The sequence below is a fragment of the Polypterus senegalus genome, chromosome 4 (assembly GCF_016835505.1).
Source record: "Polypterus senegalus isolate Bchr_013 chromosome 4, ASM1683550v1, whole genome shotgun sequence".
NCBI classification, from domain to species: Eukaryota; Metazoa; Chordata; class Cladistia; order Polypteriformes; family Polypteridae; genus Polypterus; species Polypterus senegalus.
Window position 1 is genome coordinate 103,176,829 of NC_053157.1, and position 25,708 is coordinate 103,202,536.

Below are 25,708 nucleotides of genomic sequence, written 5' to 3' on the forward strand. Positions count from 1 at the left end.
GCTTCATCAGGCCGTGATCTTCAGCCCTCTCTGGAGTGGTTCGCAGCTGAGTGTGAAGCAACTGGGATGAGAATCAGTACCTCCAAATCCAAGACCATGGTCCTCAGCCGAAAAAGGGTGGAGTGCCCTCTCAGTGTTGGGGGTGAGATCCTGCCCCAAGTGGAGGAGTTCAAGTATCTCGGGGTCTTGTTCACGAGTGAGGGAAGAATGGACCGTGAGATTGACAGGCGGATCGGTGCGGCATCTGCAGTGATGCGGGCTCTGTATCGGTCTGTCGTGGTGAAAAAGGAGCTGAGCTGTAAGGCAAAGCTCTCATTTTACCAGTCGATCTACATTCCTACCCTCACCGAAAGAACGAGAGCGAAAGAACGAGATCGCGAATACAAGCAGCTGAAATGAGTTTTCTCCGCAGGGTGTCTGGGCTTTCCCTTAAAGATAGGGTGAGAAGCTCAGTCATCTGGGAGGGGCTCAGAGTAGAGCCGCTGCTCCTCCGCATCGAGAGGAGTCAGACGAGGTGGCTCGGGCATCTGATCAGGATGCCTCCCTGGTGAGGTGTTCCGGGCACGTCCAACCAGGAGGAGGCCCTGGGGAAGACCCCGGACACGCTGGAGGGACTATGTCTCCCGGCTGGCCTGGGAACGCCTTGGGATTCTCCCAGAAGAGCTGGAAGAAGTGGCCGGGGAGAGGGAAGTCTGGGCCTGTCTGCTTAAGCTGCTAACCCCGCGACCCGACCCCGAATGAGTATATAAGAAAAATAGTGAAATCTTACTATAAACAAACAGTATTTTGTGCGAATACAACTGGTTTACTTTTATGTTCAAATCTTTTCAATCTTCAGTTTGCTCTGAGGGTATTGATGGAGAAGTACAGAGAAGGCCAGAAGGAGTTGCATTGTGTTTTTGTGGACCTGGAGAAAGCATATGACAGGGTGCCTCAAGAGGAGTTGTGGTATTGTATGAGGAAGTTGGAAGTGGCAGAGAAGTATGAAAGAGTTGTACAGGATATGTACAAGGGAAATGTGGTGAGGTCTGTGGTAGGAGTGATGGATGCATTCAGTGTGGAGGTGGGATTACATCTGGGATCGGGTCTGAGCTCTTCCTTATTTGCAATGGTGATGGACAGGTTAGTAGATGAGATTAGACAGGAGTCCCCGTGGACTATGATGTTTGCTGGGTAGGGAGCAGGTTGAGGAGACCCTGGAGGGATGGAGATATGCTGTAGAAAGGAGAGGAATGAAGATCTGTAGGTCCAAGACAGAATACATGTGTATACTGTAAATGAGAGGGAAGTCAGTGGAATGGTGAGGATGTAGGGAGTAGAGTTGGCGAAGGTGGATGATGAGTTTGAATACTTGGGATCAACATTACAGAGTAACGGAAATTGTGGAAGATAGTTGAAAAATGAGTTCAGGCAGGGTGGAATGGGTGGAGAAGAGTATCAGGAGTAATTTGTGACAGATGGGTATCAGCAAGAGTGAACGGGACGGTCTACTGGATGGTAGTGAGACCAGCTTGTTATATGGGTTGGAGACGTTGGCACTGACCAAAAAAACAGGAGACAGAGCTAGAGGTGGCACAGTTAAAGATATCAAGATTTGCATTGGGTGTGATGAGGATAGACAGGATTAGAAATGAGTATATTAGAGGGTCAGTTCAGGTTGGACGGTTTGAGACAAAGCTGTTTGGGAAAAGGATGCTAAGTATAGAGCTGCCAGACAAGAGGAAAAGGGGAAGACCTAAGAGAAGGTTTATGGATGCAGTGAGAGAGGACATGCAGGTGATGGGTATAACAGAGCAAGATACAGAGGACAAGAAGAGATGGAAAAGATGATCTACTGTGGTAACCCCTAATAGGAGCAGCCGAAATAAGAAGAAGAAGTAGTAACATGAAATCAGTATATTATAAAATCTCCAAATTTTCAAAATTGTTTTTGATATTTAATGAATGTTTAATTGACCATTAATTAGTTTACAATCCATATAAAAAACAGTTAGAAAATGTACAAGTGGCATAACAGTCAGGTGCATTTTGGGGGACTTGGGTAACTACATTTTTTAGTTACTTCAACAAAGAGTCAGTCATCACATTTTATTTATTAATATGTGTATAATATATGCAATTGTATGAATTAATAGAATACATTAAATAAGTGCTTTTTAAAAGCAATTTATAATATTATGCCATTAAAAATGTAGCCCAAATTCAATCAATAGCTTTCATAGATAGCAAAGTTTAATAATAGTGATGCAAAAATAGCTTTGACTGATGTACTGATGTGTGGATGGTCTGTATCTAACTTGTTCAAACATTTTTAAAAGAAGTACACAATAGTGAAAATCTCTGTTGAGAAAAATGAAAAATACAGACAAAAATGTATATACACAAAAAAAAAATTGTCAGTCTTCCTAAATGAAGAAAAGGAGTTCAGGAAAAAGCTACACAAAGTCCAAAAGAAATAAAAAATATTTACAAGGGAAAAAAATAGTGTATATACAAGAACAAAAACAAATATAGATACAGATATATTTTGGCGGCTGGGGGTGGTACCCAGCCGGGACGCCTGGAAGGACCAGAAGAGGGATTATGCCTCCTCCGGACCACGAGGGGGTGACTACCTGGGTGGCTATGGGGACCACGGGAAAGGAGCATGGAAGCTCAAACTTATAGTGGCCCGTGGTCACCGCCAAGGGGCACACAGATGCCTGGAGAGCCCTGGTCCTCAGCACTTCCGCCACACCCAGAAGTGCTGGGGGGACAAAGACCAGGGACACCTGGAGTGCCTCCGGGTGCACAGCCGGCACTTCCACCACACCAGAGAGGGCCAGCAGAAGTTCATTGGGAGGAACCTGGAGCACATCTGGGTGAAGATAAAAGGGGCCGCCATTCAATAGCTGGAGTCAGGTGGAAGAGGACAAACCCTGGAGGAGAGGAGAGGAGTGGAGACGGTCAAGAAGAGTAGAGGCATTGGAAAGGCCTGGACTAAAGGGTGATTGGTGTTGGGGCACTAGGTTGTGTATGCAGTGTTTTGTATAATATTATGAATAAACGTGTGTTGGTTGTTGAACCATCGGTGTCTGCCTGTCTGTGTCCGGGCTGTTCCCCACAATATATATACGCACACACGTGCATACACACACACACAATTTACAAAAATAAGGCACATAGCTTCTGGTTGGTAAACTAATTGAGAGAGCTATACAAACCTCACCACTGAGTCTAAAGACAACCCTTATGAAGCAAGAAGTGCCTCTTATAGTCTGGGCACAAGTCTTCACCCAATCCTGTGACACATTGCTCCCTTTCAACAATTGCGGCAGATGCAGGTGCTTTCTGCACAGGTGTTCCTGTCTGCCTTTGCAAGGCATGTAATAAATAGGGCTAGCAGTCTTGCATGTGCGTGAGTGAGCACCGGTGCGAACTGGAGCGCATTCTGACATGCTCCCTCAGAAGAGCCGATACGCACTACAAAAGTAAATTTCATTTCTTTGGGAATTCCTTCCTCACACAAATGCATGCATGCATGCTCTTAACTAAAAACGCTTCGCACCTCTCTTTGCTAACGGCAGGAGAAAAGTGACGCTCTCTTTATGACGAAGTATGCACAGCATCTTAGAGCAGGCCTGACCAGGAGGCGCATCCAACTCATCGTTGGCATCCTGCTGCGTGAACCATCCGAAGACAAAGTTAAAATGACCGCGAAAGCACACTCTGCAATTAATGACTTAAACAGGTAAGTGCTTTAATGTTTATTCTGAAGTCAACTTTACCTTATTCATAGGACTTTCCTTTAAAGTGGAACACAGAGGATAAGAAAGGATAAAACAGGATCTTTTTTCTTAGGCGACTGCGGTTCTTTTAATATGGGTAGTGACATCCTTCACATCTTTTAGAACTATTTGATGGCCAGTGCAATTTTCTACGCTGTGGTGTGCTGGGCTGATAACATCATATTATATGAGGAATGCTGACTCAACAAGCTAATTAAAAGGACAGGCTCACTTATGGGATACACTCCCCTGATAAGTATCCATCCATCCATCCTCTTTCGCTTATCAGTGATCGGGTCACGGGGGCAGCAGCTTGAGCAGAGATGCCCAGACTTCCCTCTCCTCGGCCACTTCTTCTAGCTCTTCCGGGGGAATCCCGAGGTGTTCCCAGGCCAGCCGGAAGACATAGTCTCTCCAGCGTGTCCTGGGTCTTCCCAGGGCCTCCTCCCGGTTGGATGTGCCCGGAACACCTCACCAGGGAGGTGTCTAGAAGGCATCCTGATCAGATGCCCGAGCCAATTCATCTGACTCCTCTTGGTGCGGAGGAGCAGTGGCTCTACTCTGAGCCCCTCCTGGATAACTGAGCTTCTCACCTTATCTTTAAGGGAAAGACCAGACACCCTGCGGAGGAAACTCATTTCAGCCGCTTGTATTCGCAATCTCGTTCTTTCAGTCACTACCCATAGCACATGACCATAGGTGAGGATAGGAACATAGATCGACTGGTAAATTGAAAGCTTTGCCTTACGGCTTAGCTCCTTTTTCACCACGACAGACCGATGCAGAGCCCGCATCACCGCGGACGCTGCATCAATCCACCTGTTGATCTCACGCTCCATTCTTCCCTCACTCGTGAACAATACCTCAAGATACTTGAACTCCTCCACTTGGGGCAGGATCTCGCCACCAACCCTGAGAGGGCACTCCACCCTTTTTCGGCTGAGTACCATGGTCTCGGATTTGGAGGTGCTGATTCCCATCCCATCCGCTTCACACTCAGCTGTGAACCAGTTCAGAGAGAGCTGAAGTTCACGGCCTGATGAAGCAAGCAGGAGAACATCATCTGCAAAAAAGCAGTGACCCAATCCTGACTCCACCAAACCGGACCCCCTCAACGCCCTGGCTGCGCCTAGAAATTCTGTCCATAAAAGTTAAAAACAGAATCGGTGACAAAGGGCAGCCCTGGCGGAGTCCAACTCTCACTGGAAACGGGTTAGACTTACTGCCGGCAATGCCGACCAAGCACTGACACCGATTGTACAGGGACCGAACAGCCCTTATCAGGGGGTTTGATACCCCATATTCCCGGAGCACCCCCCACAGGATTCCCCGAGGCACAGCTTTGGTCAGCCGCCTCAACAATAGAGGCACGGAACATGGCCCATTCGGACTTAATGTCCCCCACCTCTCTCGGGACATGTTCGAAGTTCTGCTGGAGGTGGGAGTTGAAGCTACTTCTGACAGGGGACTCTGCCAGACGTTCCCAGCAGACCCTCACAATACGTTTGGGCCTACCAGGCCTGACCGGCATCGTCCCCCACCATCGAAGCCAATTCACAACAAGGTGGTGATCAGTTGACAGCCCCGCCCTGCTCTTCACCCAAGTGTCCAAGTCATGTGGCCGCAAGTCCGATGACACGACCACAAAGTCGATCATCGAACTGAGGCCTAGGGCGTCCTGGTGCCAAGTGCACTTATGAACACCCCTATGCTTGAACATGGTGTTTGTTATGGACAATCCGTGATGAGCACAGAAGTCCAATAACAAAACACCACTCGGGTTCAGATTGGGGGGCCATTTCTCCTAATCACACCCTTTCAGGTCTCACTGTCATTGCCCACGTGAGCATTGAAGTCTCCCAGCAGAACGAGGGAGTCCCCAGAAGGTATGCCCTCTAGCAACCCCTCCAGGGACTCCAAAAAGGGTGGGTACTCCAGACTGCTGTTTGGCGCATACGCACAAACAACAATGAGGACCCGTCCCCTTACCCGAAGGTGGAGGGAGGCTACCTTCTCGTCCACCGGGGTAAACCCCAATGTATAGGCTCCAAGTCGGGGGGCAATAAGTATGCCCACATCCGCTCAGCGCCTCTCAACGGGAGCAACTCCAGAGTGGTAGAGAGTCCAGCCCCTCTCAAGGAGATTGGTTCCAGAGTCCAAGCTGTGCATCGAGGTGAGCCCAACTATATCTAGCCGGAACCTCTCAACCTCGCACACTAGCTCAGGCTCCTTCCCCTTCAGAGAGGTGATATTTCACGTCCAAAGAGCCAGCTTCTGTAGCCAAGGATAGGACCGCCAAGGTCCCTGCCTTCGGCCACCACCCAACTCACACTGCACCTGACCTCCTTTTGGACGGCGTTTTCCCTTGCCCAGATGCGGCTCACCGGGGCCTCCCTCTGGAGCCAGGCCTGGAGGTGGGGGTCGATGGTGAGCGCCTGGTGGCCGGGTCTGCACCCATGGGTCTCAGCCGGGCACAGCCTGAAGAGGCAACGTGGGTCCCCATTCCCATGGGCTCACCGCCAATGGGAGGGGCCAAGGAGGTTGGGTGCTGTGTGAGTTGGGTGGTGGCCAAAGGCGGGGACCTTGGCGGTCCGATCCTCGGCTACAGAAACTGGCACCCCTGATAAGTAGTAGGTCATATAATAATAATTAAAAACCAGCCATAGGGGATGCACAAACCAGTGTGTGCCAGTTCTTTGTGCCAGTCGCAAGCCCAGATAATTTTTTAGGGTTACATCAGGAAGGGCATCCAGAGTAAAATTTTGCCAGATCAATATGTGGAAAATGATACAGATTTCCATACTGCATCAGTAGAGGTGCGGATTAACAATGGCCTCCACAAGTACTGTTAGCCAACAGGGAATTGGGCTCCTGTTGGGCAAAGAAAAAGAAGAGGGGAAAGAAGTGTCTGAAGGCAGGGGGAGATGAGAAAGTTAAAGAGAGTGGAAGTGAGGGTATGAACTTTGAATGCTGGCAGTATGACTGGTAAGGGAAGAGACTTAGCTGATAGGATGGAGAGAAGGAAGGTTAAGATATTATGCGTGCAAAAGACCACATTGAAAAGGAGTAAGGCCAGGCGTATCAGAGATGGGTTCAAATTATTCTACCATAATGTGGATGGGAGGAGAAATGGAGTAGGGGTTGACCTGAAGGAAAAGTATGAAGAGTGTTTTGGAGGTGAAAAGAGTGTCGGACAGTGTAATGATTATTATGCTGAAAATTGAAGGTGTGATGGTGAATGTTGTTAGTGCATATACCTCTCAAATTTGGTGTGCGAAACAAGATTTCTGAAGTGAATTGGATGAAATGGCGGAGAGTGTACTCAAGGGAGAGAGATGGGAGTGGTGATTAGAGCAGATTTCAATGGATTTGCTGGTGAAGGGAACAGAAGAGATGAGGGGATGATGGGTAGATATGGTGTCAAGGAGAGGAATGAAGAAGATCAGATGATAGTGGATTTTGTGAAAAGGATGTACATGGCTGTGGTGAATACATAGTTGAACAGGAAGGAACATAGGGTGATGTACAAGAGTTGAAGAAGGTGCACAAAGGTAGATTATATCCTTTGCAGAAGAATCAATCTGAAGGAGATTGGAGACCGCAAAGTGGTGACAGGGGAAGAAGTTGTTAGGCTGCATAGGATGGTGGTCTGTAGGATGACATTGGATATCAAGAAGAGGAGCAAAGTGAGGGTAGAGCCAATGATCAAATGGTGTAAGCTGAAAAAGGAAGACTGCAAGGTTTAGTTTAGGGAGGAGGTGAGACAGGCACTGGGTGGCAGTGAAGAATTACCAGATAGCTGGGCAAGTACAGCAAATGTGGTAAGGGAGACAGCTAGAAGGGTGCTTGGTGTGACATCTGGACAGAGGAATGAGGAAAAGGAAACCTGCTGGTAGAATGGGGAAGTACAGGAGACTATATAGAGGAAGAGGCTGGCGAAGTGGAATAGTCAGGGAGATGCAAAAAATAGACATGAGTAGAAGGAGATAAGGCAAAAGGTGAAGAGAAAGGTTGTGAAGGCTAAATAAAAGGTGCATGATGAGTTGTATGAGAGGTTGGACACTAAAGAGGGAGGAAAGAACCTGTACCAATTGGCTAAACAGAGAGACTAAGATGGGAAACATAAGCAGAAGGTAAGAATGATAAAGGGTGAAGATGGAAACATACTCACAAGTAAGGTGAGCATGCTGAGCAGATGAAAAGATTACTTTGAAAAGCTGATGATTGAAGAGAATAGAAGATGAAGAAGGCTGGATGATGTGAATATATTGAATCAGAAAGTGCAACGGATTAGCAAGGAGGAAGTAAGGACAGCTATGAAGAGGATAAAGAATGGAAAGGAGAGACGGCCGTGGAGTTTTTAACCAGATTGTTTAATGCAATCTTGGAAAGTGATAGGATGCCTAAGATTGGAGAACAAGAGTACTAGTACTTATTTATAAGAATAAGAAGGGGGATGTGCCGAGTTGTAGTAAATAGAGAGGGATAAAACTCATAAGCTACAGCATGAATTTATAGGAAAGTGTAGTGGAAACTATCTTAAGAAGGAAGGTAAGGATTAGCAAGCAGCAGTATGGTTTCATGCCAGGAAAGAGCAGTACAGATGTGATGTTTGCTCTAAGGGTGTTGATGGAGAAGTATAGAAAAAGCCATAAGGATTGGTATTTGTGATTCTAAAACGGGATACATTTGGAATTCTGTACACAGGGAAAAGGACAATGTTTGATCAGAAATACAATCAGTACGGCATTGTTACGTCATCCGTGCTGACTTTGATAGATGCTCTGCTGGATCAAGGTTACTATGTAACCATGGACAATTTTTATACTTCACCAGAGCTATTTGACATCTTGCTGCAAAGAAAGACTGACGCATATGAAACAGTGCCTCCCAACCAGGGTGGCATGCCTGAAGACTGAAGAAAGAGATAAATTACTGCGAAGTGCACTAGTAGCTTGGCAAAAGGGTAAAGTGCTTGCTCTGAAATATAAATACAAGAAAGATGTTTGTCTTCTTAGCATTGTACATTATGCAGCTACAGTCACTGTACAGGTAAAAGGCAACAAGCAATTTATGAAGCCTTGTGCTGTGGTCAATACAATAGCATGATGTGCAGCTGAAGAATTGACTTTCTATCCCGTTATGCAAAGGCAACAAAAGAAATATAACAAAAAGATATTTTGTCATCTGCTGGAAAGGTACATTTGGAATGCATTCATCTTATACAAACAAAATGCTGGCGAAACTGTATCTCATGCAAACTTTACATGCAGGCTTATAGAACAAGTTATTACAGTACATCGACTGTGCACATTACCGCTAAAGAGATGTGGTCGACCCAGTATTTTATTGATTATATACCCCCAACAGAAAATAAACAGAATCCAACTTGTACCTGTACAGTGTGCTGTTCAAAAACTGACAAATCTGGAAGGAACATACAGGTAAGAAAAGAAACAACCTATTATTGTCCTGACTGTGACATTGGAATGTGTCTTTCACCGTGCTTTAAGATTTACCAAACAAAGGACTCATTTTGAGATTATATACTGTTTTTGCATCCTAAGCATGCATTATTATTACTGTTATTATTCTTCAGTTCATATTTTTATTTTTATTCATAATTGCAATTATTATTTGATTCACTATTATATGTTTGAGATTTAATACAAATGTAATTTTTCATGCCAAAAAAATGTTTTTTTGAAATATAATGCAACAATCATTGGTTACCCAAAGCAGAGAAGTTTCACACCTGTGCTGCACCCTGCAACCAGATCGAAAGGGTTCCATCGGATTATTAGAAGATAAGTAATTGGTGAATTGAGAGGCTACAGTATGCTCAAGAACTTTTGACAGAAAAGGTAAGTGAGAAATATGCCAAAACCTGTTAAGACTATTAACATCAAGACTAGAGTTTAACATTGGGCTTACAGAAGCGATTTTAAAAGTGGCTGGCACAAAGCCAGTGTCAAAGGATGCATTTATTATTGCCATCACAGTTGGTATTATGGCATGAAGACAGGATTTAAGAAGTGTGTTGAGGACAGGGTCCAGTAAACATGTAGTGGTCCTCATCTTACAAACCAGGTCATTAGCAAATGTGACTTTTATAAAAAAGAGCTGAATGGAGTGGCAAGACAGGGAAAGAATATAAATGGATGATGAATTTATGTTAGTAAAATTATTTAGATCTTTAATTGTTTTTTGGAAAAGGTGGAGGAATTTTTTCACCGACTTCAGTAGAGGAGGTAATTGGGCCAGATGTAGGTTGAAATAGTTTATTAACTACAGAGAACAAAACCCTTAGGTTATCATGGCCACTTTCTATTATTTTGCCATAATGTGTGTTCTTGGCTGCAGTTCATGCTCACTGTAAGCCCTTTGATGGTCACAGAAAGCCTGGAAATGCACAGGTGAGGTCAGTCTTACGTGACATTATCACAAGGCGTCAGCCAGCTGCTTTCATAGACTGTAATTCTGATTTGTACCATGGAGATGAGTGCTTAAAGGAAAGCTTCTTATGCTTTAAAGGAGCTGTCTATCCTAGTGCTGTGTTATAGTGATCAACAAAACTATCTATCATTGATAGAATAGGTGAAGACAGAAAACGAACAGAGCTAGCAAGGATAGAGGGACAGATTTTTAAAGTTTCTGAAAAAAAATGTGAAGTTGACAGGTAAGAGGACAGAGAGGTAATGAGACAGTGAAAAGTACTGCTTTATGATCAGAGAGTCCCAAATGTATGCTGACAGATAAGACAGATGTGCAGATCAGGTCCAATATACAGGAATGACCACCAGAGTGAACAGGAAGAATCAACATGTTGCACCAAGTCAAAACAGTCCAGTAAGGATAGGAATTTATTTCTCAGCTTACACATGGTAATGTCAATACTGATGTTGAAATTGCCAAGAAGAATGACTTTCTGCAAAAGGGAGCTTAAGTGGGTAAATAATTCAGTCTGATTAAATTAAAAAAGACGCATTGTATTTTGGAGGACGATAGAGAACAATAAACAAGACAGAAATTAATTTTGTTATTAGCTTAAGAGTCAGACACTTGAAAGACAATGGGCAGGTCAATTGGGATTCTTCTGATGTTTAGTTCCGCTCTATCAACTCCTTGGATTGAGCTGTGAGGCTCTGTGAAGGAAATGTATCTGGATGATGTCTCATCCATGAGAAATGTAAAATCGTTTGATTTTTGCCAGTTTTATGTTAGGCACAGCAAGTCAAGGTTGGAGTCTGTAATGAATTCTGACAGCACCAGCGTTTGCCATTTGCCATTAAGAAATCTTGAGTTAAACAATGCAATATTAGCTGATAAGGGTTCATTGTGGACAGATCCATGATCAGAGTTATTTTTAACAAATTGTAGATTTAGCACACTAACACTCTTATTTCCAAAACCATGAATAGGACAGCATACTCCTGAGCAAATGCTGCCATTGAACTTTTCACTCTCAGCCTGGCAGTGGTGGCGACCTAACCCATGATGTTAAATATTTCAGGTGCCACATAATACCAGTGTCTTTTAGGACTTTCCAGTCTGACCATTTGCTCTGGGCAAACTTTTTAATATCAAGGAGTTTGTCATGAGAGTATTTTAACATAGTACAGGCTGTGAACCCAGTCAAGGCAACATCCATATAGTCTATAAAAATAAATCAAAACCAGTACAGGTTGAGTCAGACGCATCCAGGAACTATATATACAATAAAAAAGTGAAAGAAGTGTAAGAAGTGTAAATTTCAATGAAATGTGTTGTTAACAGTGTGGTTAATAGGGAGGAGCAGCAGCAAGATGCGTGCGCCAGTGTCCCCTCCCAAGGTAACTCTGGTAATAGGTAGTAGCAAAGGAGAGAATAAAAAAAAAAAACCTGAGTGCCATTGTGAAAAATGCTGCACATCCTTTCTCTGATACACTAACCCTGAGTGCTTTCATCTAATGAATTATGCAGCAAACGTGTATCAAGAAACACTGCTGGGGTTCATTTATGCTAGTTATAATGCCTCACTGTGGCTGTGACTGCCAAGTCAAAAGTTTTCTTTTTAAATTTTTCTTTCTTTTTAGTAACTCTGGTGTGTATTCATAATATGTGTATATATTTATATACACACACAGATTATATATAAATAAATAAACATATATATACAGTATATATATATATATATATATATATATATATATAAACACACAGTATCTATACTAATAAAAGGCAAAGCCCTCACTGACTGACTGACTCACTGACTCATCACTAATTCTCCAACTTGCCGTGTAGGTAGAAGGCTGAAATTTGGCAGGCTCATTCCTTACAGCTTCCTTACAAAAGTTGGGCAGGTTTCATTTTGAAATTCTACACATAATGGTCATAACTAGAAGCTATTTTTCTCCATTTACTGTAATGGAGTTGAGCTCGAAAGCCGTGGGGGGCGGAGTTTTGTGTGACATCATCACGCCTCCCACGTAATTACACAGTACGTAGAAAACCAGGAAGAGCTCCAAAAAGCGCTTAAGAAAACATGCATTATATAATTAAGAAGGCAGCGAAACAGTTAGAAGCGAGCGAGTGACATATAAAACCATATTCAGCAACTCACGTGAACTGACGCAGTGCGCAGACAAAAAGCAACAGTTCCAAAGAGTGCTGAACAAAAACCGAATTACACTGCTACGCTCAAATAGATAAACCACACGCCGTGGTGCAATAGTAGAGGCTTCGCCTCTAGCGCCAACGTCCGAGGTTCGATTCCCGAGAGGGGATGCACTGAGTATATACGCTGCATTTTTATTCATTTTACCTTCGCATCCCCTTGGTTTGAGACGTATGAAAAATATGCAGTTAACGCAGAAAGACAGATCACCAATTGAAGCTTTATGAATAATGGATACTTTATTCGCGATCAATGATTGTTTTGGTAAAGCCATACTCAGTGTATTCATTAGATGAACGGTAAAAAAGTAAGAGCGAGGGGAGGGTAACTTATTGAGGCACGCAGGCAAAACCACAATAGCACGCGGGCTCGATGTACTGTAGTGCGTCAACTCGATCTGAATTGCGCGATCACATTCGAAAAATATATCTTTTCAAGTTCTATTTAGTCCATATGTGTCAAACTCAAGGCCCACGGGCCACATCCGGCCCGGCATGTAATTATATCCGCCCGAGATCATTTTATATACTGTATTATTGTTATTAATGGCCCGGGGATATGAAGCGCTGGTAACACAATAAACTACAGATCCCATAATGCAGCGCTTCAGCTGCCTTGCCGAACACTTACGCGTTAATCAAGTCTAGCTTATGATGCTGCAAGTTATTGTGAAGCTAGCCCACACGATGCCGAAGAGAAAAGGTGATTCTGAACATAGAGCCTTTAAAAACCGATGGGAGGCTGAGTATATGTTTACTGACATTGCCGGTAAACCCGTGTGTCTCATTTGTGGAGCTAATGTGGCTGTAATTACAGAATTTAATCTAAGACGGCACTATGAGACAAAACATCAAGATAACCTGAAAGACCTGAATGCAATGCACAAGATACAGAAAGCAGAAGAGTTAAAGAAGAATCTGACACTTCAGCAGACGTTTTTACCCGTGCAAAATCACAAAGTGATTTCAAGTGAAGCTACTTTTATGGGAGACACAAATGCACCAGTGCAACTTGCCCCACTTTCCCTGTTGCCAAGTAATGTTGAACCAAATCGGCACAACGGTGTTCCCAAATACGCACTTTGCTGATAAACTGAGCGCACTGAGCACTGAGTTCGCATGGCGCTTTGGTGACTTTGAAGAACAAAAAAAAAATTTTGAGTTGTTTTGCAACCCATTTGCCGTCGATGTGGAAACTGCACCTGTGCAGATTCAGATGGAGGTGATTGAGCTGCAGTGTAATGGCACACTGAAGGCAAAGTACGATACTGCAGGGCCCGCACAGTTTATTCACTCCATTCCCGCAGAAATGCTCCAGCTCCGTCTACATGCGGCTCAAACCTTGTGCATGTTTGGTAGCACATATCTGTGTGAGAAGCTCTTCTCAGTCATGAAGACTAACAAAACAGCACACAGGAGTCGCCTCACTGATGAGCACCTGCAGTCCATCCTGAGAATCTCCACAACACAGAACCTCACACCAAACATAAACTTGTTGCCAAAAAAAGATGCCAGGCGTCCAGCTCTGATAAAATGACATATGAGCAAAGACAACTGAATGATTTGATTTGTTATTGCTGAAAAGAACAAATTTTATTTATATTTCCAGGTTTTGTTATGCACCATGTTCATATTTGAATTTGTATAATTTTGACAGGATATATTTTTATGGAGAGCAAAATCTTTTGGGATATTTAAAATTTAAGTTTATTTTTATATAAAATTACATAAGAGTAAAGAAATTTGAATGTTTGTTCTTTTAACATTTACTTTATTTCTAACTTGTATAATTTAGACAGGATATATTTTTATGGAGAGCAAAATATTATAAGTTATTTAAGGTTTGAGTTGATTTATTCGGAATAATATTCTGTCGACTAAATAAAAATTCCTTCTATTTAAAATTTAAATAGAACTTGAACAGAAACGATAGTTCATAATATCCACGCAGACTTGCACGTAAGAGCGAGAGTCATCCGTTTTAACAAACAGCGTATTGCACTGATACGAAATAGCCTGCCCATTTAATTATTTAGGAATGGATAAATAAATTAAGATTTTGTACAAATAATGTTTTTCATTTTTCTTCCTTCATGGATTCTGGCTCCCCCAGCAACAGTTGCTCGCACCCCAAAGACTGTATATATATATATATATATACATATATATATATATATACAGTGGTGTGAAAAACTATTTGCCCCCTTCCTGATTTCTTATTCTTTTGCATGTTTGTCACACAAAATGTTTCTGATCATCAAACACATTTAACCATTAGTCAAATATAACACAAGTAAACACAAAATGCAGTTTTTAAATTATGGTTTTTATTATTTAGGGAGAAAAAAAAAACAAACCTACATGGCCCTGTGTGAAAAAGTAATTGCCCCCTTGTTAAAAAATAACCTAACTGTGGTGTATCACACCTGAGTTCAATTTCCGTAGCCACCCCCAGGCCTGATTACTGCCACACCTGTTTCAATCAAGAAATCACTTCAATAGGAGCTGCCTGACACAGAGAAGTAGAACAAAAGCACCTCAAAAGCTAGACATCATGCCAAGATCCAGAGAAATTCAGGAACAAATGAGAACAGAAGTAATTGAGATCTATCAGTCTGGTAAAGGTTATAAAGCCATTTCGAAAGCTTTGCGACTCCAGCGAACCACAGTGAGAGCCATTATCCACTAATGGCAAAACATGGAACAGTGGTGAACCTTCCCAGGAGTGGCCGGTCGACCAAAATTACCCCAAGAGTGCAGAGACGACTCACCCGAGAGGTCACAAAAGACCCCAGGACAACGTCTAAAGAACTGCAGGCCTCACTTGCCTCAATTAAGGTCAGTGTTCACGACTCCACCATAAGAAAGAGACTGGGCAAAACGGCCTGCATGGCAGATTTCCAAGACGCAAACCACTGTTAAGCAAAAGAACATTAGGGCTCGTCTCAGTTTTGCTAAGTAACATCTCAATGATTGCCAAGACTTTTGGGAAAATACCTTGTGGACTGATGAGACAAAAGTTGAACTTTTTGGAAGGCAAATGTCCCATTACATCTGGCGTAAAAGGAACACAGCATTTCAGAAAAAGAACATCATACCAACAGTAAAATATGGTGGTGGTAGTGTGATGGTCTGTGGTTGTTTTGCTGCTTCAGGACCTGGAAGGCTTGCTGTGATTGATGGAACCATGAATTCTACTGTCTACCAAAAAATCCTGAAGGAGAATGTCCGGCCATCTGTTCGTCAACTCAAGCTGAAGTGATCTTGGGTGCTGCAACAGGACAATGACCCAAAACACACCAGCAAATCCACCTCTGAATGGCTGAAGAAAAACAAAATGAAGACTTTGGAGTGGCCTAGTCAAAGTCCTGATCTGAATCCAATTGAGATGCTATGGCATGACCATAAAAAGGCGGTTCATGCTAGAAAACCCTCAAATAAAGCTGAATTACAACAATTCTGCAAAGATGAGTGGGCCAAAATTCCTCCAGAGCGCTGTAAAAGACTCATTGCAAGTTATCACAAACGCTTGATTGCAGTTATTGCTGCTAAGGGTGGCCCAACCAGTTATTAGGTTCAGGGGCAATTACTTTTTCACACAGGGCCATGTAGGTTTGGATTTTTTTTCTCCCTAAATAATACAAACCATCATTTAAAAACTGCATTTTGTGTTTACTTGTGTTATATTTGACTAATGGTTAAATGTGTTTGATGATCAGAAACATTTTGTGTGACAAACATGCAAAAGAATAAGAAATCAGGAAGGGGGCAAATAGTTTTTCACACCACTGTATATATATATATATATATATATATATATATATGTGTGTGTGTGTGTGTGTGTGTGTGTGTATGTATGTATGAACACATAACTTCAGTTCTTAAATCCTTAAACTGGCTCCCGGTTAAGTTTAGGGCTGATTTCAAAATCCTCCTTTTAACATATAAAGCATTAAATGGCCAAGGTCCGGCTTACTTGTCTGAACTTATCATGACTTACAAACCTGAGCGCACATTAAGATCTCAAGATGCCGGTCTACTTAGGATTCCAAGGATTAATAAAATAACAGTGGGAGGTCGAGCTTTTTAGTTACAGGGCCCCTAAACTGTGGAATGGTCTTCCTGCTTTTATAAGAGATGCCCCTTAAGTCTCAGCCTTTAAATCCCGGCTGAAGACTCATTACTTCAGTTTAGCATATCCTGACTATAGCTGCTGATTAACTGTACATACTGCATCTCTGTTGTTATTTGTTAGCACTAAAACATAAGTGACATGATAGTTAGAATTGAATACTAACCCTCACTTATTCTGTTTCTGTTCTCGGTACCCAAATGTGGCAATTGGTGCCATGGCCCACCTGCCAAGTTGTTTGCCTGCCTATGGTAAAGTCATCCGATGGAGGATCACAGGAATCATGGGATAGAGGGGTCCTTTCATCGGAGCAACGTTTCAGCCGTGGAATGGCCAAATGGGGAGGCAGCTTGATGGATGAGGTCTCCAGAACTCTAAAAATACCCAAATCTTATTATGTGATATCATCTACTGTTAAATTCTGCTCCGTACTTCTAAATTTTTTATTATTATGCTGTATTAAGGATTTGTTCTGTTCTGTGTATTGTGTTGTATTGACCCCCTTCTTTTGACACCCACTGCACGCCCAACCTACCTGGAAAGGGGTCTCTCTTTGAACTGCCTTTCCCAAGGTTTCTCCCATTTTTCCCTACAAGGTTTTTTTGGGAGTTTTTCCTTGTCTTCTCAGAGAGTCAAGGCTGGGGGGCTGTCAAGAGGCAGGGCCTGTTAAAGCCCATTGCGGCACTTCCTGTGTGATTTTGGGCTATACAAAAATAAACTGTATTGTATTGTATTGTATGTATATATGTAGATATGTATGTATATATGTTTATATATATATGTGTGTATGTATATATATATATATATGTATTTGTGTGTAAATTTGTGTGTGTATGTATATGTATGTGTGTATATGTAGATATGTATATATATGTGGATGTTTGTGTATATATGTATGGATATGTATATATATATGTTTATATGTGTGTGTGTATATATATATATGACAGCAACACTCATCACTCACAACAATGACAAAACAATTACATTGACAATCATGTTACGTTATTTTCAAAATGTTTCCTTTTCTTTTTCATTACTTCTTTAACACACTACTTCTCAGCTGCAAAGCGCGGGTATTTTGCTATATATTCCAGCAACACTCATGACAATGACAAAACAATTACATTGTTAATCATGTTACGTTATTATTAAAATGTTTCCTTTTCTTTTTCATTACTTCTTTAACACACTACTTCTCCGCTGCGAAGCACGGGTATTTTGCTAGTATATATATATAATGTACGGTGCCGCAGCTTCGACGCATGCGCCTCAGTAACTGCCGCTCTGTCATCTTTGGCCTGGGGATGCTGCAAGCGGTGGCTAGACGGAGGCGATTTCGCTGCCCACACAGTGTAGTGTCCCTCGGGCAGCTCTTAGCGGCAAACGGTTTCACTGCCCACCCACCACACATGGCTACCCCGCTCGTTCTCAGTGGGTGGCCGGCAATGCTGCAAGTGGTGGCAGGCTGGAGGCTGGGGGGAGATGGACCTGCCCCTCGATGCCCCTATTCATTTTTAATAGCAAGCCTGCTTGTACTGTTACGTACATAGCAGGAAGTTGTCTCTTGTCAGTACATCACACGTGTTGACGACTGGTGCCTTCCTGCTGTGATAGCATGTACAGTGCTGTGCAAAAGAGCTCATCTTAATCTTTTGTCTTCACCCTTCAACAATGTCTCTGAAACACAAATCTAATGCAAGTGCTGGTGATACAGTAAAGAAGAGAAAAATCAATATCATTGAGAATAAAGTAGAAATAATAAAAAGGTCACAGAGAGGTGAAACTCCATCATTCATTGGCAGAGCACTTGGTTACAGTCGGTCAACAATAGCATTTATTAAATTTATGTACCTGTTCCGACTTACATACAAATTCAACTTCAGTACAAACCTACAGTCCCTATCATCTAATGCAAGTGCTGGTGATACAGTAAAGAAGAGAAAAACCAATATCATTGAGAATAAAGTAGAAATAATAAAAAGGTCATAGAGAGGTGAAACTCCATTATTCATTGGCAGAGCACTTGGTTACAGTCGGTCAACAATAGCATTTATTAAATTAATGTACCTGTTCCGACTTACATACAAATTCAACTTCAGTACAAACCTACAGTCCCTATCTTGTACGTAACGTATATATATATATATATATATATATATATATATATATATATATAAAGTATATATATATATATATTGTGATGGAAACCCGGGCATCAGCAAGCCCAAACCCCAACACAAATACACAAGCATAGTCCCAGGTTCAAATAAAGGTTGATTTATTAACCAAATCCTCTCAAATACGTTAGCACAAAAACACGTTTTTTCTCCTCACAATAATTTTCTCACCACTGCCATGCCTTAATCATATCTCTTGAATTAATGAAAGCTTTAGGGAATTTCTTTAAACGCTTTTTTTTGGAGTCCCAACATATCGAATCTTTCAAATGAGGTTCATGAGACATGTGTTTAATGACTTTGTACCATAATTCAGGATAGGTTTCTCTGGTTGGAATTTCAGCAAAGACAAAATGATCTACATCATCAGAAGATTAATAATTTATTTTGCAAAGTAACCAATAAAATAAATGCATGTGAGGATTTTGCCGATAGATTTTGTGTAAAGTGCGATACTTTTGGACGTATGGATGTGTATCCATTATTGGCTGTAGAATTTCTAATATGTCCAATCGTTTAACTCTTTCGATTCTATTTTGCATTGCTTATCCGTGATCATAAATTTATAAGAGCTGAGAGAACAGAAAATGAGTCTGTCAAAAGTATTCAAACAAATAAGGTGAGAGTACCGCGTGCGTCATTGTATATGGTTGAGAAGAGTTCGTGACTTGAAAAAATCTCAAGGCCAAGGTCTCAATTCACAGGACTTGAAATTAATATATATATTCTGGGAGAAATTGTGCATTTTCTGGGAAAATTCCAGGAGTGCCAATAATTTAGGCCAAATTTAGGTCTTTATGAACTTCTGTACAATGGCAAATTTCCTCTTCTATGAATACCTTGTAGTACTCACACTGAATTGATACAAAAGCAAGCATATCAACTGAATGAGTTACAGAAGAAAGTCCCATGAGGATGGCTTTTATTTGGTACACTGTTATTTTAATGAAGTTAAAGTGAAAATAACTTCTATTAACATTTCTATTTTCCACGAAAGCTTTTTTACTTACTTTGTGAACACCTCTGCCAAGGTCTTCTCCATAGTTTGTTCCAAGAATTTCAAAGTATATATTTGGATTCACACCATTGTCATTAAATTCCAGAAGACTGGTTAATCCACTAACACCACCCTACAAGTAAACAGAGAACACATTGCAGTACCTCATTATTTATTATCTTACAGCAGTATTGTCTTGTGTATTTTCTTTTACCTGATAAAGAAAATGGATATCAAATGAAACAAGCAAGTGAATAAAAATTTTGTAATAGTTTTTAAAAACTTTTTGGAGGTTTATCATTTCCATACAAGAGAATAATAGATATTACCACATAATGTGATAAAGCCTTAATTATCATGAATATTTCAATCACTCATTGACTGCATCTATTTTTTTTAATCATCTTGAAAAAGTAATGCAAGTAATGCTCAACTATAGACAACTCTGTTCCGAGATTGGCTCCTTGGCTAACTACTAGGCAATGTGGGATTATCTCAACAAATCTGTATTTCATAGATCAAAATAAAGGAAAGTAATTCTTTGAGATGTTTATATCATAGTTTATAGGTGAAAACTGAAACACTGATAAAAAAAGAACTAGATTTAAAAGGACAAGCAAAACTGAAGTGAATGGGTATGGGTGGGAGAGTATGAAGTACGATTCTATCAAGTGTACCATTATTTATCTATAGCCTAGCAGCAAAAACATCTGAAAAACACAGCTTTTCATCCAGGGGTGATTGCTAAGTCAGTAAGTTGTAATAGTTAAGACAGTAGACTTCAAAAACAAAGTTGTCAGTTGAGGACTTACTCCCAGTTCACTGTGTCACAGAGAGCAAGTCACTTATTCTAGCAAATGTAAAAATATCATAATAATATCCAAGTAACCAGTTGTAATGTATTCTGCTGCTGGGTTAATATTCTTAATTAACTTTTATCATAATATGATGTTAAAATTAGTTACCCATTGCCTCAGTAGTGCAAACAGCAATAGACAAAAATATTTACAAAAGAACAACAACAAAATGTATTTATATAGCACATTTTCATACAAAATATGAAGTTCAAATTGCTTTACAGAATGAATAAAGAGAAAAAAGAAAATACAGAAATACAAATTAGGCAAAACTAATCAACATAGAATAAAAGTAAAGTCCGATGGACAGAGAGGACAGGAAAAAAAAAAAACTCCAGATGGCTGGAGAAAAAAAAAAAAATTTGCAGGCTCCTCTTGGCATTCTACCTAACATAAATGATCTCATTTAGTTCTCATGGTTTTCAGGCTCCACATGGAAGAATTAGACGATGATGGTCATGTGGTCCTCTGGCCTTCAATCCATTAATGTAGGGACAACATGGTGCTTTGATCAGGTGGTGGTGGCGCAGATCGCGAAGGGCACTATGATTGGATAATTGGTGATTTCAAATTGGCTTCTCTTTGATTCTGAGTTTGGAATAATTTCTGCATTTTGCCCTGTGCTTCCAGAACAGACTCCAGTTCACCGTGCCCATGAATTTGATTAAGTGGGACTGAGAATATTATGTTAAAAGCAATTTCAAAACTAACTATCCCAATATATTGTTATTCTTAGCAACGACGTCAATGAGGCCAATTTTAAGAAAGTATGCTAAGCCTATTACCAGCATACCATCTGCCCTACCATGTATCATAAAACTTTTGCACTTTACTACAAGGCTACTATATATGTATGTAGATTTTTTCTTTGTCCATGATTTGTCCAGTCACATAAGATACCTGTAGTGTTTATGCCCATTTTTATTGAGAAAACTAGTATTATTCCGATGTCCAACAAAATAAGGTATGTGTGAAAGAGTAGCCCAGGAACACATCTGTGATAATGAAGTACTATTATGCAAAACAATAACAAGTTCTGAAAATAATTTTCAACCCAGAGAACAACAACCAGTCCACAGATAAATAATTTATATACTCTGTATCAGAAGTCCTAATATTCGGTCCTGTAGGAGCCCAGTAGGTGCAGGTTTTTCTTTCAACCCAATTTCTTAATTGTTTGATCATATATGAAATTGTTGTTTAATTCTGTAACTTGTTGGTGCTTTCATTCTTTCATGACAAGTGACTTTTATATTGTAAATGTTTATTCTTAGAATATTCTCCAGATTATTTGTGGACTGGAGCAGATTCTTTAAGTCCTTAAGGTGTTGTCTTCATTTTCCTTTCAAATCTTCTGTTAAAACAAATGCTGCACAATGAATAGGCACAGGTGTAAATGCTGAGCTGCTGATGAGACTATAATGAGCTCCTTTGTCATTTAAATCCCATGGATAATTGGCAGCAGGTTAAGAAAACAAGCAAATTAAAAACAGTAAATACTGCTATTTAAGGCAAAAAAAGCCACTTAGGCTTAACAAGAGAGGTATCTAAGACTGAAGCACAAAGTTCTGCTGAAGCAATAATTTATTCCTACCAAACCAAACTTGAGGACTTTTACCATGTATGGCCCTGACTCATCTAGAAAATTAAAATACTTATTTAAGATTTCCATTAACAGACTATACTTATGACAATTATTATCCATCATCTATGGAAAAATGTATTCTTAAAATTGAAAAATCTCTACGTATTAGAAAAGTATAAACAAATGAGAAATGTAGACTCTATATTTTACTAAGCATTAAGATGTAAGAATTAGGAAAAAAAAAAAAAGCTTATGCCTACGTATTTTTTTATTATTATATAGGAATTAAAAACCAGGAATAGTTCATTAAGCCAAAGGTTAGACATGCAGAAGAGCTGGAGAAAGATGGGCCCCTCGCTTAGAGAGGGAATGTGAACTCTTTGGCTGTAAATAATAGTAGCAAGCACCAAGCTAGTAAGGAGTAAGAATAGGCCTTGTCAAACAGAAATGGTGAACAGAGAGGGTTTTTGAAACCCCCTCAGTAAAGAAATATTGGTAGAATTAATTAGAGGTAAGATTAGAGCAGTGAAATGATAGGAGTCAGATGAGGATGAATAATGGCTTGTATAAGAATTGTAATAAATGTAAGAGATGCTTATGGCTGCTACCTCATTCTCATCTTAAGTGAGTTTGTATGTGTATCATACAATAAATCTTGATTCTGCTGCCTATCTTGAGACTTCCGAGTGTCTTCTTTGGAGCTGAGGGTGCTCGTGCTACCTAATCAGCTGATTTTTGGTGAGCCCAACGCGATAGAAAAAGGTTGAGTGCTGATCCGAAGGTTGGGATGAGGGTCTGAGAACACACACAAGATGGTAGCCACCCAAAAGAGGTAAGTGATATTTTTTTTCACTGTAAAAATGTTTGTGTTGGTTCCACAGAGGTCTCCGTCCTCCAACAGAGAAATGCCCTTTCTAAATAGAACAATATAGTGCAGAGCAGGGGACTGGCATGCAGAATTAAGGTAAAGCCAGCTGTGAACTGCTGTGAAATTGCGTGACTGACTGTGAGTGTGTGCATGCATGTTTTAGAGCTGTAGAGAGGCTGATGGATACCGCCCTGCCCCAGGTGGGACAGGTGGCTGAATTGGTCAGATCTACGGTTAAACGCTCCACTGTGATGACAGTATGAATCCAGACTGTAGGCAAAAAATTCCAGGACTATCGCTCTTACTGAGTCAGGGTTACTTTCCTGCCGATTGTGCTTGGGCTATCTGGGTGCAGGAGGCTGCACAGGCAGTTGCCAGGTCTAAGCCAATCGTGTGAGCTGGCTGGTGAAGGAAGCTGCACAAGGAGTTGCTGAGTTTGGACCGGCAATGTGAGAAATTACAAGAGGGGCATCCAGATCACCTTCCCAGTGAATTTTGCTTGAGCTTAGGCCAATCATATGTGAAGGTGCAGGTTGAGGTATGCTAAAACGCTGTACAGTGCTAGAGGCACCTCTGTCCCTTTACCCGTAAAGTACATCAGTGGGAGAACTGACTTCAGATGAAGACCTGTTGTTACTGTCTTGGATTAGAGACAGGGCTTTGAATGCAGGCAAAACTCCTGTAAGATCCGCTGTCATTCTGTCAATAGTAGTACAGTCTGGAGGGGAGGGTGGAATGAATGAATAGATATAGGGCAAGAATAGCTTAAGGAAGGGTTTATTTAAAAGATAGCTTAGAGAGGTTGAGCGCAATATGTGAATGAGCTAGTGTGAGGAAAAGATAGCATTAGAGCAGGGGTCTCCAACACGTCGCTCGCCAAAGGGTTAATGAATCCTACATAAATTTGAAAACTTGATTAGTCAAATTAGGGGTGGCCAATCTTTCCAAAAAATCACATCACGATCCTTTTAACACAAAATCACAATCCACAATCTGAACTGCAGTCTATCTTTTCAATGTGGCATACACTTAAGAGAATATCCGGACTCAAACTCATCAAGACCTAAGTAACACTTTATTTTACATATCAAACAAAGTTAAATTTAATTGTTCTCTTGTTCGTAAGCTAAGTGGAGTTAAGGAACACATCCCGAAGCTGGCGTGTGAGTGAGGAAGGCTCCTCCCCTCAGCCTGCTGCATGTTTCTCGGATTTGCGCAAATAAATCGTTAATGCAAGCAAACTATGATACATAGCACGACGAGAAAAATCACAAAATCAACTGGAATGTTCAAGCAAATTATAGAAAAAAATCTGATCTAAATCCATTAAGTAGTTCTCTCGTGAAAAAAGGACAGACAGACAGACATTGGATTTTATATATTATATATTAGTAAACCTTCAAAATAATGTGCAGTTAACATCTCAACAGCATTCTCATTTATGGATCTTAATAGAGCCAGATAACTATAAGAATCTTCACCAAGCAGCTCTGAAAATGTTTGCTTTGTTTGGTCTACATACCTCTGTGAGTCTACCTTTTATGACATGAATGTCATTATATCAAAGTTCAGAACAAGACTGACAGATGAACATTTAAATGACTCCATAAGAGTGAACCTACAGTAAGTAGCAACACTCCACCATACACCTCTCTTGTTGACTCCATGCAGTGCCAGTCATCTCACTAACTAAAAAGCACATCACACATGCAACTAGACATGTGAATACTCTTGAGAAAGTGAAACAGTAACATGTAACAAAATGACAAATGAATAAGTAATATATGTGTATTTGTAATTGCATTGTTTTGTTTTGACAGCATTCATGTTTTAATTCAATAGTGGGAGATACACTAGAAAATGCATACAGACATACAAAATGCACTTGCAGGTGAACTAAATATTTTCTATGACGTTTTATTGCAAAATGTGAGTTGTGGACACCAACATTTTGTAAATGTTTAGGCAAAACAAGCTTATTCAGTTTGTTTGGAATTAAATAAGCTATGAGAATAAATGTTAGAACACATGAGTAGCTCTCGGCCATTTTCATTTTGTAAAAGTAGCTGTCAGGGGAAAAAAGGTTGGAGACCCCTGTATTAGAGCAACTGACAGAAAGCGTAGGGAAGCTTAGGCAAGAATGGGGCTAGTATAGTAGCTTTACAAAGATAGATAGGGGAGTATAGGATAGAATAAGGGTTGTGGTGTATGAGAGGAAACTGATTAACTGACTGCATGTAAATTCTGAGCAGGTGTAAATACATATGAGTACACATATATTGTGTTATAGGCTTGAATAAAATATCATTTTGTGCAAGCAGTTGCCAGTGTAGCCCTGTTAGTGAGCATGAACTGATGGTGTAGGTTTTTAGTTTAATAACACTAAAATTACAAAAGCTAGGTGAAGTGTAGGCACACACACAAGTATTTTAAATACCCCATTCCCGAATAAGAAATGAGTGAGTGACTGCATGAGCTCCGCTATCTCTCAGTGGTAGTAAAATAAGACCCAGGATTGGAGACAAGTGTGAATGTGAATGAGTATCTGGGACCCAAGAAGTGGGTAACGAGAAATGAAATAAAGTAATTAAGCACATAACGAGTGTGAGTGGGATTCTGTAGTTGAGCACCTTTTATAGAGATACACTTAGAGATTTTCAACATTAT

At 40.9% G+C, this 25,708-nt stretch overlaps 1 protein-coding gene across 2 annotated transcripts in view; it reads right to left on the reverse strand.

Moving 5' to 3' along the window:
• Nucleotides 1-25,708, reverse strand: part of grid2 (glutamate receptor, ionotropic, delta 2) — a 2,157,968-nt gene that overhangs the window by 316,403 nt on the left and 1,815,857 nt on the right. For both annotated transcript variants that reach the window (XM_039751125.1, XM_039751126.1), the window contains exon 8: nucleotides 19,745-19,864. In XM_039751125.1, coding sequence (XP_039607059.1) covers nucleotides 19,745-19,864 — 120 coding nt within the window. The remainder of the gene's footprint in view (nucleotides 1-19,744; nucleotides 19,865-25,708) is intronic.